The sequence below is a fragment of the Rhineura floridana genome, chromosome 3 (assembly GCF_030035675.1).
Source record: "Rhineura floridana isolate rRhiFlo1 chromosome 3, rRhiFlo1.hap2, whole genome shotgun sequence".
In the NCBI taxonomy this organism is placed as follows: Eukaryota; Metazoa; Chordata; class Lepidosauria; order Squamata; family Rhineuridae; genus Rhineura; species Rhineura floridana.
In genome coordinates, this window is record NC_084482.1 from 17,759,022 (window position 1) to 17,771,775 (window position 12,754).

Below are 12,754 nucleotides of genomic sequence, written 5' to 3' on the forward strand. Positions count from 1 at the left end.
AATATCCTCATTATTATTCTGGAGCAGGTCAACCAAGGAAGCCTCAGAAGCAGCCCTATTTTGGTGCTGACCAATCAAATTAGGATGTTGGGTTTGGCAAGCTCACCCTATACTTCCCTTCCAGAGCGCGGAGCTGGAACCCGAGGATAGCGGGGGGGCTCATTCCCAGAAGCAGAAGATTTCCTTTCTTGAGAACAACCTGGAGCAGCTTACAAAAGTTCACAAGCAGGTGAGTGGGTGGATGGGACCCAGAGAATCACTATGAGGGGCGGCGGATGGGGACTATATGAGCACTCTCTACACTCAGTCCTCTTAGTGGAAAGCCTCCCCCCCGCTGCCTCTTCCTCATTTTGCATTGTCTCCGTCTATTGAGCAGCTTTGAATGTTGGTTCATGACATCCTCTTCTTTGCTGGAAACACTGCCTGGATGTTCTCCCAATTCCACCCCTCCCCCAAAAGACCAGCGTGGCATGAAACACTGCATGGGCATGCCATGTAGTTTGCCAAGGTGGCTCACATCCACATCCTTGCTGGATATATTGCCCCTGTGGCCATCCCCTTCCTGAATCAATCTTTGCTTCCACCATTTAGTTTCATGTTTGCTTTGATCAGAGGTAGGGAACCTGTGGCCCCTCTAGGTGTTGTTGGACTCCCAACTGCCATCAGCCCCAACCAGCATGGCTAATGGTCAGGGATAATGGGAGTTGGTAGTCCATTAACACCTGGAGGGCTATAGGCTTAGATTCTCTTCCCCTTCCATAAAACTGGAGCCACTCCTGCCAATGCAACAGCCAGAGTTTAATCCTGTGCTGCTCCTAAAATAGTCACAAACTCCTAGTTTGTGCTGACCTGTCTGCCATTTTCTGCCCACCTGCAATGTTCTGCCCATCTTACTATGCCGACAAGTGTTGGTTGGTGTAATATGGGCATTGCCAACATGTCCTCTGTGGGCATAATGGTGTCCTTGTGGTTTTATTGTGGCACCCATGAAGTGTACGAGTGACATGAGCAGTCCAGCCACTACCCCCTTGGTCATGGGGTGGGTGAGAGTGGTTACCCCTTTCTCCCTTTAAAGGTACATAGAACTGAAGGAGGAAGTTGGGAGGATGGCACTCTTTCCCACTTCCTTTTTCAGCTCTATGCTTTTCAAGTCTCAAATTAATTCTCTGGAGTTTGTCTTATACCCAGACCTTTGGAAAAGTGAAGTATGTGTATATGCACTTTCTACCTTTCTGTCTGGGGAGGGGGAGAAGTGAACACAGGAGGTGGTGCCCACATCATTCACTAAAAAAACTTCAGATGTGCCCACTGGTGGGCAACTCCTGGTTTAGTAACACAGCATCAACAGAGAAAATCCTTAGGCAGCTTAGTAGGGGAATGGCTTCAGTCCAGTGGCAGAGTAAGTATTTTGCATGGAGAAGGTCCTAGATTTTTCCATTCCTACCATTTATTTATTATTTAATTTATATCCCGCCCTTCCAGTAGGAGCCCAGGACAGCAATTTCCAGTTAGGGCTGGGAAAAGACCCCTGACTGAAACCAGCGGTGGCTGGTGCCCATTGGGACTAGTGGGGCAGAAAGCAGGGAGACCAACAGCACAGCCAGGGACAGGCAGAGCTATTCACTGATCGGTTGTAAGGAAGAAGGCAGACTGAGTTTCCTGCCTGAAACCCTGGAAAACAGCTGCCAGTCAATGTAGACATACCAGACTAGATGGACCAATAGTCTGACTTGGTATAAGGCAGCGTCCTATGTTCCTAGAAGTTTGGTGGGGCAGCACCCCATTTGCCCTTATGGATCAGCCTCCCTTGCCAGAAATCCTTGAGAATCTCTCCAGACAGTGCAGACAATCCTCAGCAAGATGGACCCGTGGTCCGACTCGGTGTAAGGCAACTTTCTGTGTACCTATGAGGAGGGGAATGGGGGGGAATGGGCTCAGAACCAGGTGAAGGTCTGACCTGGTTGCATGCATGTGTTTGTGGTCTTGGTTCTTCTCACCTGTCATACCTTTCATGGCTTGTTACATTTTTATTCCATTCTTCCTCCAAGGCTTCAGAGTAATAAGCATGGGGTCAAGCCTATAGGGGGAATGAGTCCAAATTTCATGCTTGGCCCAGGAGAGCCTGCTGATAGCAGGGGAAATAGGGGGAAACTGTGCAGTCTGATACACTAAACACTAACTCAGTGCTGATCTGTTGCAAAAGTGGATTCTGAGCCAAATCCACATGTCATCCCACCCCCTTTACCTCCCAAAGATGATCATGGCAATAATCGGTTTTGGTGTGTGTGTGTGTGTGTGTGTGGGGAAATAGAGTCACTTCCAGATGACCTGTTTATTGAGCATTCACTCTGATTTGTTTGCACAAAGTTTGTGGAGAGGCTAGACATCATTGGCTATTTATTGAGCATAAATTCTGATTTGTTTGCGGTGAGGTTATATGACATTGCATCAAGTGTTATCCCATACTTTCCAGTGCATTTCCCCATCACTTTCCTTCTCACAAAATGTCTGTTTTTTAGGGAAAGTGGGTATATTGCACAAAAGCACCAAGTCAGCGCAACCTGAATTTCTCAGTATGTGATTGAATTTCACCTGAAAACAGCAACAGTCTGGAAGCATCTCAGGGTTTTCCATTTGTCTCCTAGTTACCATGGGATCAGTAGCAACCAGGTGGCAATATCACTAATTGTGACTCCTTTCCTAATGTGAGCCAGGCCACCTGCCTCTGCATCAGACTCCCTTTTAGAAGTTGGCCTTTTTTCTTTAAAACAAACAAGCCTCCTGCAAATCCCCAGATTGCTTTAATTAAAGCTCTTGTTTATCCACCTAGGAAATGGGAAGTTTCTTAACATTGGTGTCTATGTAACAGATGGCCCTGTTTTCTAAGATATGTCAATATCCTAACTTTTTGACAGTCCCTAGAATAAATGGGTAAAACCTGGAGTGCTTCAAGGTGTTTGGCTGGCTGCTTTGTGGGTGACGTAGTGGTATCTATCAGTCTTTATACAGAGAGACTACAGAGAAATGTGGTGGAAAAATAGTAATTGATAGGATACCACGGGCCAGAGTAATAGCTTGAAAATGTAAGTACAGATCAAGGACGCCATGGGTTGAATCAAATGAAGCCACTATACGAGCAAAATGACTTCTGCTCATGCAACAGAGCTTCCTTCCACTGTGCAACCCCCCCAAATCTGGTCCATAGGGTTGGGGAATCCCTAGAGCAGATTTGGTGGGGAGGTGTAGGGAGCTTGTGGGGGAGGGAGCAGAGGGAGGGGAAGTTTCATTGAATGAGTAGAAGCAGTTCTACTTGTGCATTGATGGATACAATCCCTTTTTATCCAACTGTCCCCATTTCCCTGTTTTCTGGTGTGTGTCCCATGGTATGTTTTGAAGAGAGTTTAGACCTATTCAGGCATTTTACTCACAAGTTCATCCAGTGCATAAGTGGGGGATGGTGCTGTGCCGAGCAGCCATTCCCCTGATGTTGTGCATTGCAGTTACCCCTCCTGTGGCCTCAGTGTTTACAATGCAAATGTCTTCAGGGTGGGTCCTTCACATGTACAGCAGTATACACAATGGCTCCCCCCTGCCCTGCAGGCATTGATGCTCTACACACAGATGGCAGAGGAAGGGGTTAATCGGCATGTGTGATGTTGGGGACCTGACTGTTTGGCACAGCACACCGCTCCCCTCTCACGCATTCCATGAGTAAAATGCCTGACCAGGGCTTTTGTGGATGCCTTTTTAAAAACTTCTTGATGCCAGATGCTATTCTTGGTCTCTAGAACAAAAGGCAGATCACAATCTTCTGGCAGATCTCTGGATGAATTGCACAGATTGGTGAGGGTTCCTGACACTGAATCGTTCAAAAGAAGTAACTAAAAAGCTTCTGCCCACCAAAACCGGGTTGCTGAAAAAGAATGGTTGGAGGGAAACCAGGAATGGCATTTTGGGTGAAAGGACATGTGAGCTCAGTTCTGGTATTGAAAACAAATTCCTGGGCTGAGCATTCAGAGGCACCATGTTCCTTAATTCTAAGAGTACATTAGCCTCTCTGAACTATTGTTTTGCATCAGGGTCTGGTTGGTGGATCTCACAGTTCAAGTAAAAAACAAGCCTGAAGTCTGCCCACCCCTCAGTCCGAGTGGGGACTGCATGCATTATGGCTGCACATGGGCATGTGAAAATGCATGCACATAGGACTCAAAATGCCCAACGAGTAGCCTCCCTTCTATTCCCTCCCCAAAACGGCCTGTACTGTGAGATGGATATTCTATTGCACATTGTGTGGGGTTTTTTTTAAGTTAAATTTGATTTATTGGCACAACTTGCTTCAAAAGCCAATGTAGGACAGGCTCTTGAGAAGTGAATGACAAGCAGGGTGAGAAGAACCTTATCCAGCCATCTGTAATAGCATAAGAACACAAGAAGAGCCCTGCTGAATCAGGCCAATGGTCTATCTAGTCCAGCATCTTCTCGCAGTGGTCAACCAGAAGCAGAAAAGAGGACTCAGGCAGGTGATCTTTGCAGTGAGAACCAGGGTGTCACGAGTACTCAAGAGTGTTCCTGTTTTCATCTGTGAAAGGTTGCGGGGCACACGACACTAGAATTCGTTGCTTGGCTTCAGACAGGGAAGCTAAGGAATATGAAGCATGAACTTGAATGTATGAAGCTGCCTTGTCGTAGGGAGGTTCAGATGAATCTCTCCATGTATTGATTGGGCCGGGTTCTTCCTCGCATGGAGGAGCTTTGCCGACATACGTCAGTATACACGGAGAGCCCCTTCACATCCTGGCTGAATGCATGTGTGCTGCTGTGCATGTTGAGGGAGCAGGGCTAGTCCACATGGCTCTAGTATGCCCCTCATGTGTTTTCAGTGCATGGGGCAGGTCATCTGAACCTTCCTAGCGAGTCCATCTAGCCTAGTACTATATACTCCACTGTTCTTCAACCTTGGGTACCCAGATGTTGTCAGATGACAACTTCCATCATCCCCAGCCAGCTTGGCCAATGGCCAAGGATGATGGGAGTTGTAGTCCAACAACATCTGAGGACCCAAGGTTAAAGAACAGTGGTTTACTCTGATAGTTGGCTGCTATCTAGGGTCTCAGGCGAAGAAGGATCTTTCTCATTACCAGATCCTCTTATGTGAAGATGCCAGGAATTGAACCTGGGACCTTCTGCATGCAAAGCATGGGTTCTGCCGAAGAGCTGTGACCTCCCACCAGGGAAGAAATTAAATACCACCTGCTCCTTGCTTAGTTTTGCTCAATGGTAAATCCCAACTTTGTTCCCAATGGGGAATCCCTGCCTTACACTGCATGATATGCAAGACAGCTCCCATATGGTGCCGCTCACTATCTAGCTTGGCCACTCATCCCTCCCAGCCTGGCTGAACACCTTTCTAGGTCTGTTTCCAGGCACAGTATCACCCCAGTGCATGACTCCTTCTGTTTTTTCCCCCTGCTCTGAGATCTTGGCAGCTTTGGATGAGAATGCCAAATTAAGTTTGCATATGCAGTCAGGAGGGTTTTCTGGCAGCTGGGTGGGAAGGAGCCAACAGGCTCCAGATACTGAATCAAATGCTGGCAGGGAGAAGAGGAAGTGGGTATTGATCAGGAGGGGCTGAGAGGTGTTTGAGGTGAATGGGTCTTTTGCAGTTACCTCTCCCATTGGAGAATTGTGTCTTGATTGGTGGAATCGGTTGGCCCAGTCCATGCAAGGTGGCAAAGCTGGAAGGGACTGTATGGGGATAGGGGAACAATGAAGCTCAGAATGGATGCAATGTCAACATTTGCTGTATCCATTTCCTGTCTTGCTTCCCAGCCCAGACTTCCCTGGGATTGCTTGTGTGTCCATCCTTTCATGTCCTTTCATTATCCCTGCTGTTATCCCTTTCTCCCTAGAATTCTCTCTACTTAGCAGGTGTGGGGTATGTATGTCCTACCCCACAGCTCAGCCCCAAAGAGGAGAGTTTCCTTGCTTTCAGCTCTTGGAAGGAAGGAAGGAAGGGCACTGTCCTCATACAGTCAGCCATAGGGACACTAAGTTGCTGGGGTGTGTAACGTATCCATCTCTGGATCTTCAGAGCAGGGTTTGGCTGGGGACTCTGTTGGTGTGCTCAGTCACTGTCTGTGTCCCCCTTTTCCCCTTACTGCTGCACCCTAGTTGGATCGCTGGGTCTCCAAGGTACCGTACGGCCTCCCCCCATATTCCCTTGCCTGTTGGACTGGGCAGGAAATGTTTGTACTTGGTGACCAAATTGGGAGCACATGTATATTTGGGGGGGGGAAGTGGAGTCAGGTGTCTGTTTCCTCCTCCTCACCATTCCACTGCCATGGCATCCCTATTCATGTTGATGACTGTGGCATCATCTGGTACGAGGTCACGCTCTGCTACCATGGCAACCCCAGTCACTGTGGCCTGCATGGCTGACACCAAGACCCCATTTTCGGCAATTTCATGCGTGTGGCTTCTTAACTGCATCTGGCAATTCTGCTGCTATGGCAACTCTGCCCAGTTTCTGCCTGTCCAGCAGCAGCTGCCACAAGGGAAAGAAATTGTTAAATAAAAGTGAGCTGCTCCTAGCTGAATTCCCAACAGTGATTATCTCCTCCACTCCAGGACTAGGTGGGTGTTGTAAAGATTGGAAATAGCTAGCCTTGGACTCTGGGTATTCTCACAGATCAAGGCCCTAGTTATCTGGTGAGGCATGATTCAAAAGCCCTAAGTCCACTGTATGTATCAGGTGACACTCCTCCCCTCTCCAAACCGGATGTCAGTATCTGGATGTGGGAGCCAAATGTTATAATCTCAAACATTTTCTCCCTCTCCCTTGGGGGCTGCGCTGCCCAGTGGCTCCCCTGCTAATTTTTATCATGCTGGTGACTGTCCCCTATGTTGCTTATTCACCTTGTGCCATTGTGCTGTTGCCCTTGCATGCTGCTCACCACCTGCATGTAGATTAGTTTGCGTTTGATGAGAACTAGAGAATTGTATAACCTGGAGAACAGAGGTTCTCACCCTTCATCCCCTGGTATTCTCCCACCCCCACCCCTAGCATGGTGCAAGGCAAGGGATGGATGCCACTTAGAATAGACAGGAGATTGCCAGCAGCATCTAGGCTAAATATACTTTCCTATGCCTTTAATCAGGGATGAGATACCTGTGGCCCTCCAGATGTTGTTAGACTCCAACTCCCATCTGCCCTAGCTAGCAGCGTCAATGGCCAGAGATTATAGGAGCTGGAGTCCAACAATATCTGGAGGGCCATAGATTCTTCCATGTCCCTTTTAATTCAGGGGTGGCAAACCTGTGGCTCATGTTGTTGAACTGCCATCATCCCTCACCACTGGCCCTGTGGTGGGAACTGATGGGAGTTGGAGTCCAACAACATCTGGAGGGCCACACAGGTCAGCCACCTCTGTTTTAATAGATACACAACAGGAACAATCTTGGTTTTTTTCACCATGTTACCATAGCTCTGCTATGATGGCAGAAACTACGTTTAGTAAAAATGTTCTTCTATGCAACTATAAAAGCTTTGCTGTCTCTTCAGACTGGTAGTCACAAGCAGTATCACGCAGATGTGGATTCACTAACTGGGTGTTTAGAAGCTGGACAAGAGTAAGAATCCAGGTTGTTCGGAGCTACTGATGCCTACTCAAAGGTTAGGGGCACGTTCTGACATTCTTGCAGGACAAATATGGTGTGAGAGGACAGAAACTTTTTCCCTTTAAGAAAAAGTGGGTCTGTCTCTGGTGTGAGTCTTCCATGATAGGGGCAGAAATTTTCTGGAAAGAGAACTGAATGCCATAAACCTGGAGGATGAGCAGAGTAGAAAAGCAGCAGAGTGAGGGTAAGGACAAGTGTTCTGGGTCTTCAGGCAGAGTCCCGTCAACCTCATCCTCTTTATCCATACTCCCTGTTTCTCTTCTCTCCCTGTCCTGTGAACATGGGGCTCAGCTGGTTCGTGACAATGCAGATTTGCGTTGTGAGCTTCCTAAACTGGAGAAACGTCTTCGGGCTACGGCTGAGAGAGTTAAGGCCCTGGAGGGTGCACTGAAGGAGGCTAAGGAGGGTGCTATGAAAGACAAGCGTCGCTACCAGCAGGAGGTAGACCGCATCAAGGAGGCAGTGCGCTACAAGAACAGCATGAAGCGCAACCACTCTGCGCAAATTGGTGAGCAAGCAGCAAGTTGGGGGCGGGGGGATTGGATGTGGATATTACTGGTAGCATGGAGACTATCAATGCAATCCTATTCATGCTCACTCAGATGTTAAGTCCCACTATGTTCAGTGGGGACGATTCCCTAATGCGTATGTTTGGAGTTGCAGCCCATGTTGTGTGCGCATGTAGTCATATGTATGAATCTCTAAGGTGTAAGTATGCTCAGATGTCCTTTCTGTCTGTGCGAGTTTGGAAGTAACCTCTTTTTGTATTGGTATAAGTGACCATTTATATACAAGGCTGTGTTCTCCGCATTTTTTTAAGAAACCAATGTCATTTAAAAAAAGTTTTTTATTTAATCAGAGTATTTATTCCCAACCTACTAAATAAAGTTTTTGAGGTAGCTCACAATATATTTAAAATACAGCAAAACAGATAATTGTTACAAGAGCGTGGCAATGGAATGTAAAGTTTCCCCCTACTTCCCTGATGTTCCAGTTGAGTCTCCTGGCTTGAAAATGGCTGCCAAAGCAATCAGAGGCTAAGTCCCTCACAGGCCAGGGAGTTGCTCCTGTTGTCTCTCACAACTTCTGGCTCTGATGACTCAGGGAGAGCACAAGTGTTAGAAACCTCTCCTCCACCATCACCCTGTCCTCAGATGTTCTGTCTATGAAACTCTGTAAAATGCCGCATATGTTGATGGTGCTGTAGAGACTGGTAGGTAGTCCATCTACTGGTAGGTAGTTGCTGGCTGCCAGAAGAGCCCTTGGCTAAGCTACGTGGAGGCCTCATTAACTTGAAGAAATGAATGAGTATGTTTGAGTTGTTTGTGTCCCTTTGCAGCCAAGCCAGTTCGGCCAGGGCACTACCCAGCTTCATCCCCCACCAACCCTTACGGTGTCCGCAACCCTGAATGCATCAGCTACACCAACAGCCTCTTCCAGAACTATCAGAATGTCTACCTGCAGAATCCTGGCAGCACTGTGCCTGACAGCTAGTGAGTATCCTTTGCCTATGCTTACATTCTGAAGGGTAACATGCAAACTATTTCTGGCTCATCAAAATCCCACCCTATGACTTAAAGCAAGGTTTACTTTCTAGGCCTGCTTAGTTCTATTCCCAGGTCATTTTTTTAAGGGAAAGGCAAAACTTTTTTGTCCCCCAAATGTACTATCCCTTCCTTAATTCTATACAGAATTCTGAGGGGGACTCTCCTTTCCATCTCACCGCTAGTAGCTGCATGCCAAGGTTAGACCAAGCAGTGCTGCTTTCTCTGGATCCAGACTCTGGAGCTTTAAAAGAATATTAATAAGTGTGAGGGTCATTTTAAATCAACTTCAAGTGTGGCTTATGCAGTGGATTTCAGTAGCAGATGCATCAAAGGATAGTGACTTGGCTTATACCAGTCCAACTTGCTTTGTTTTAAAAAATATGCTTAAGAAATCTTTAAAAATCCTAAGAAATCATGATCTGGAAATATGAACTATTCAAAAGATTATTGCAACATGCACAAATCCACTGGAGAGAAAATAAACTGGGTGCATTGACTTCAAGATAAAAAAAAGTTAGGGGTGTATGATTCAGGAAGGAGAATCATGAAATGGAGTCTTACCTTCACTGAAGATTTTATGAGATGTGTGTGTTTGAATGTCCCCCACCTTCGCCCACTTCCAGAGTACATACTACCTACAGGAATCTAGCAGTTAATCACCCGTAGGACATATGGTCTCATTATATTCACTACTCAAATCCTTCAAGATCTCACAGTGCAATAAGGGCACACACACCTGTGGGAGCCAAGTCTTTTCTCCCTAAGCCCATTATGAAGCACTTGGCTTTGGAGTCTTGTAACCAGTTCTAGTGGCCAGTACAGGTAGTCCTCTCTCTCCACCCCACCCAGCTGTAGGTTCCAGATTTGAACAAAGTGGGCCAGAACTGGGATATCTGAGTCTATGTAGACCTCTTAAGCACACCCAGGAGCCCAACAGATTTCCATTTAGCCCTCATATATCACTTTCTCTCCTTTCCACCCACCCAGCTTTACCAATGCCTCTTCCAGCAACGGAAGCAGCTCCTCCAGTGCCCCTCTGACCTCCTATCAGAAGCTCAATGTGGATAACGGTAAGGGAGCAATGAAGAGGGAGAAGGGTGCCTCAGGAAGATGCATGTACTCACCTCATGTCCTTAGATTTGCCTGCAGTCGCATCTCATGGTTACATAGGTCCTTTCTGGTGCCCACCAAACCAAGAATTAAGGGGCCTTTTTTCCTCTTCCTAATAAGTGTGATGTTTCATTTTAGCTCATGTTTATCTCTCATTTTAAGACAGGTTTTCAGGTTGTAAAGAGCAGCACGGGGCTGTTTGCAACAGGACTTTCAAACAGGTCCACACTGCTCTTTGAATCTCCAGTTTTCAGACTGTCAAAGAACAGTGCAGGACTATTTGAAAGCTTTCCATGAAGTTTCCATTAAAATCAAGAAAAAAAAACTGTTTTTAGCATTGGTTTTAATGGAAACCACTACCCCCCTCCTAGAGCAAGACACACCCTCACAGCCCATCAGCTGATGGGCAGTGGGAGTGCACCTTGCTCCATCAAAGGAAAAATGAGCTTACTTTAAGCTCCTGGAATTGTTCCTTTGTAGTCACGTCAGTATCCACACATCACATTAGGCATGGAGCAAGTTGGTGTGGTTTGGGGAAAACTGCCTCACGTGCCAAACTGGCACCTCTGGCGGGCCAACTTTGGCTTGTAGGCCAGAGGTTCTCCACCCCTAGTTTAAGAAATTGGGGAGAGTGGTATGCCTCCATCTCACAAGAAAGCCAAGAGTGGGAGAGATGGGAACCAAACAAAGGAAAAGACTGAGGAACAGCCTGCATCGCTGCAATCTCAGGTATATGGTGGAAGGCACATCAGAATAAGGCTGTGTGGCAGGGCTGGGGAACCTGTGGCCTTCCAGATGTTGCTGGACTACAACTCCCATAATCCCTGACCATTGGCCATGCCGGCTGGGGCTGATGGCAGTTGAGAGTCCAACAACATCTGGAGGGCCACAGCTTCCCCACCCTTCTTCTGTGATGATACTCATACTGTGGGCAGTGTGCTGGTACCTAAGTGGGGTATATTGTTGAGACTGCTTATCTTCTTGGGAATGGGGTTCTCTCCGACCCCTAATACTGCTGTTTTTATCTTTCTGTGTTATTCACTCGGACTGTTGCACAGGAAATGCCACAGACATCAATGATAACAGGTGAGAAGCTTCAGGGAGGGCCTTTACAGAGAGAGGTTTCCTATACATTGAATAAAATAGTTCCCTCGGCCTCTGAGGGTGGCTGGATTTTTTAAAAAGGGCCATCACTTTGTGTTTGCAGAGGTAGGGAAACACATTAAGCACAGGAGGTGGGGGAGGTCTGAATTGTCATACATTTAACTTCCCTTCTCCTGTAGAAGTGACTTGCCCTGTGGGGTTGAGGCCGATGAACAAGCCAAGCTCTTCCCCCTTCACCAGGAGACTGCAGCCAGCTAATAGCAACAGCGCCACGAATTGTCCAGGGGGCCTCAGCACACCATCAGGTACAGCCTCTCCTCTGCTCTCCACCACAACTAAACCATCTTTGGTGGGACTCTAACAACATGTCTTCCCAGAAGTCTCACAGGCCTATATTTCAACTCCCTCCAGCGGTGCTATTTCTTTCTCCCAAGATTTACGAGACTTTTCCTTTCTTTTTCCAAAAAGTCACCACAAGTTTCAGGGAACACATACCTATCAAAGCTGCATAGGATCATAAACAAGGTGGTTTTGAGCTGTGTGTCTGAGGCATGGGCTACCACTAACAGTGACACCTCCAAAGCACCTCAGTGATCCAATAGGGATATATATTTGCCCTCTCCTTTATGTTCTCCTGAAAAGGCTCAGGTAGGAGTCTTCTCTGCCTGAGGCTCTGCAGAACTGCTGCCAGTCAGAGTAGACAATACTCAGCAAAATGGACAAATAGTCTAGTGCAGGTGGTCCCAAGCTTGTGGCCTGCAAGCTTCATTCAGGTGGTCCGTGGCATGTCTGTGGATTTGTGGTTGAAGACAGGACACTGCACATCCACCACATTAACTATTCATATTGATTTTAATTCGCATCTATTGTATTACAATTTGAATTCTATGGAATGCAAACTGTAATACAATAAAATGCAACATGTAAGAAATAAACGAAGCCATAAAAATACAATTAAAAACCACATGGCATTTAGCACAATGCAGTACAATTGCTGCAACTGGCAGAAAAATCATTAAGCGGCTCTCCAAGAGCCACAGCAGTTTTCAAATGGTCCATGGGGAACAAAGCTGGGGAATCAGTGGTCTTGTCAGTTTATTTATTTATTATACTTGTATACCGCCACATAGCCGAAGCTCTCTGGGCGGTTTACAGTAACTAAAAACAAATACGATTTAAGATACATCTTTTAAAAAACAATTTAAAACACAATTTAAAAATTTAAAACAATATAAAACACATGCTAACATGCCTGGGAGAAGAGGAAAGTCTTGACCTGGTGCCAAAAAGATAAGTGTTGGCGCCAGGCGCACCTT

General features: G+C 46.8%; 1 protein-coding gene across 5 annotated transcripts in view; it reads left to right on the top strand.

Moving 5' to 3' along the window:
- KIF5A (kinesin family member 5A) overlaps nucleotides 1-12,754 on the top strand; it is a 70,056-nt gene that overhangs the window by 55,641 nt on the left and 1,661 nt on the right. For 3 of the 5 annotated variants that reach the window (XM_061614659.1, XM_061614661.1, XM_061614660.1), the window contains exons 23-27: nucleotides 125-229; nucleotides 7,969-8,185; nucleotides 9,017-9,170; nucleotides 10,212-10,294; nucleotides 11,618-11,743. In XM_061614659.1, coding sequence (XP_061470643.1) covers nucleotides 125-229; nucleotides 7,969-8,185; nucleotides 9,017-9,170; nucleotides 10,212-10,294; nucleotides 11,618-11,743 — 685 coding nt within the window. Of the gene's footprint in view, nucleotides 1-124; nucleotides 230-7,968; nucleotides 8,186-9,016; nucleotides 9,171-10,211; nucleotides 10,295-11,392; nucleotides 11,421-11,617; nucleotides 11,744-12,754 lie in introns of all 5 variants that reach the window. The other 2 variants (XM_061614662.1, XM_061614663.1) reach the window with 1 other exon arrangement.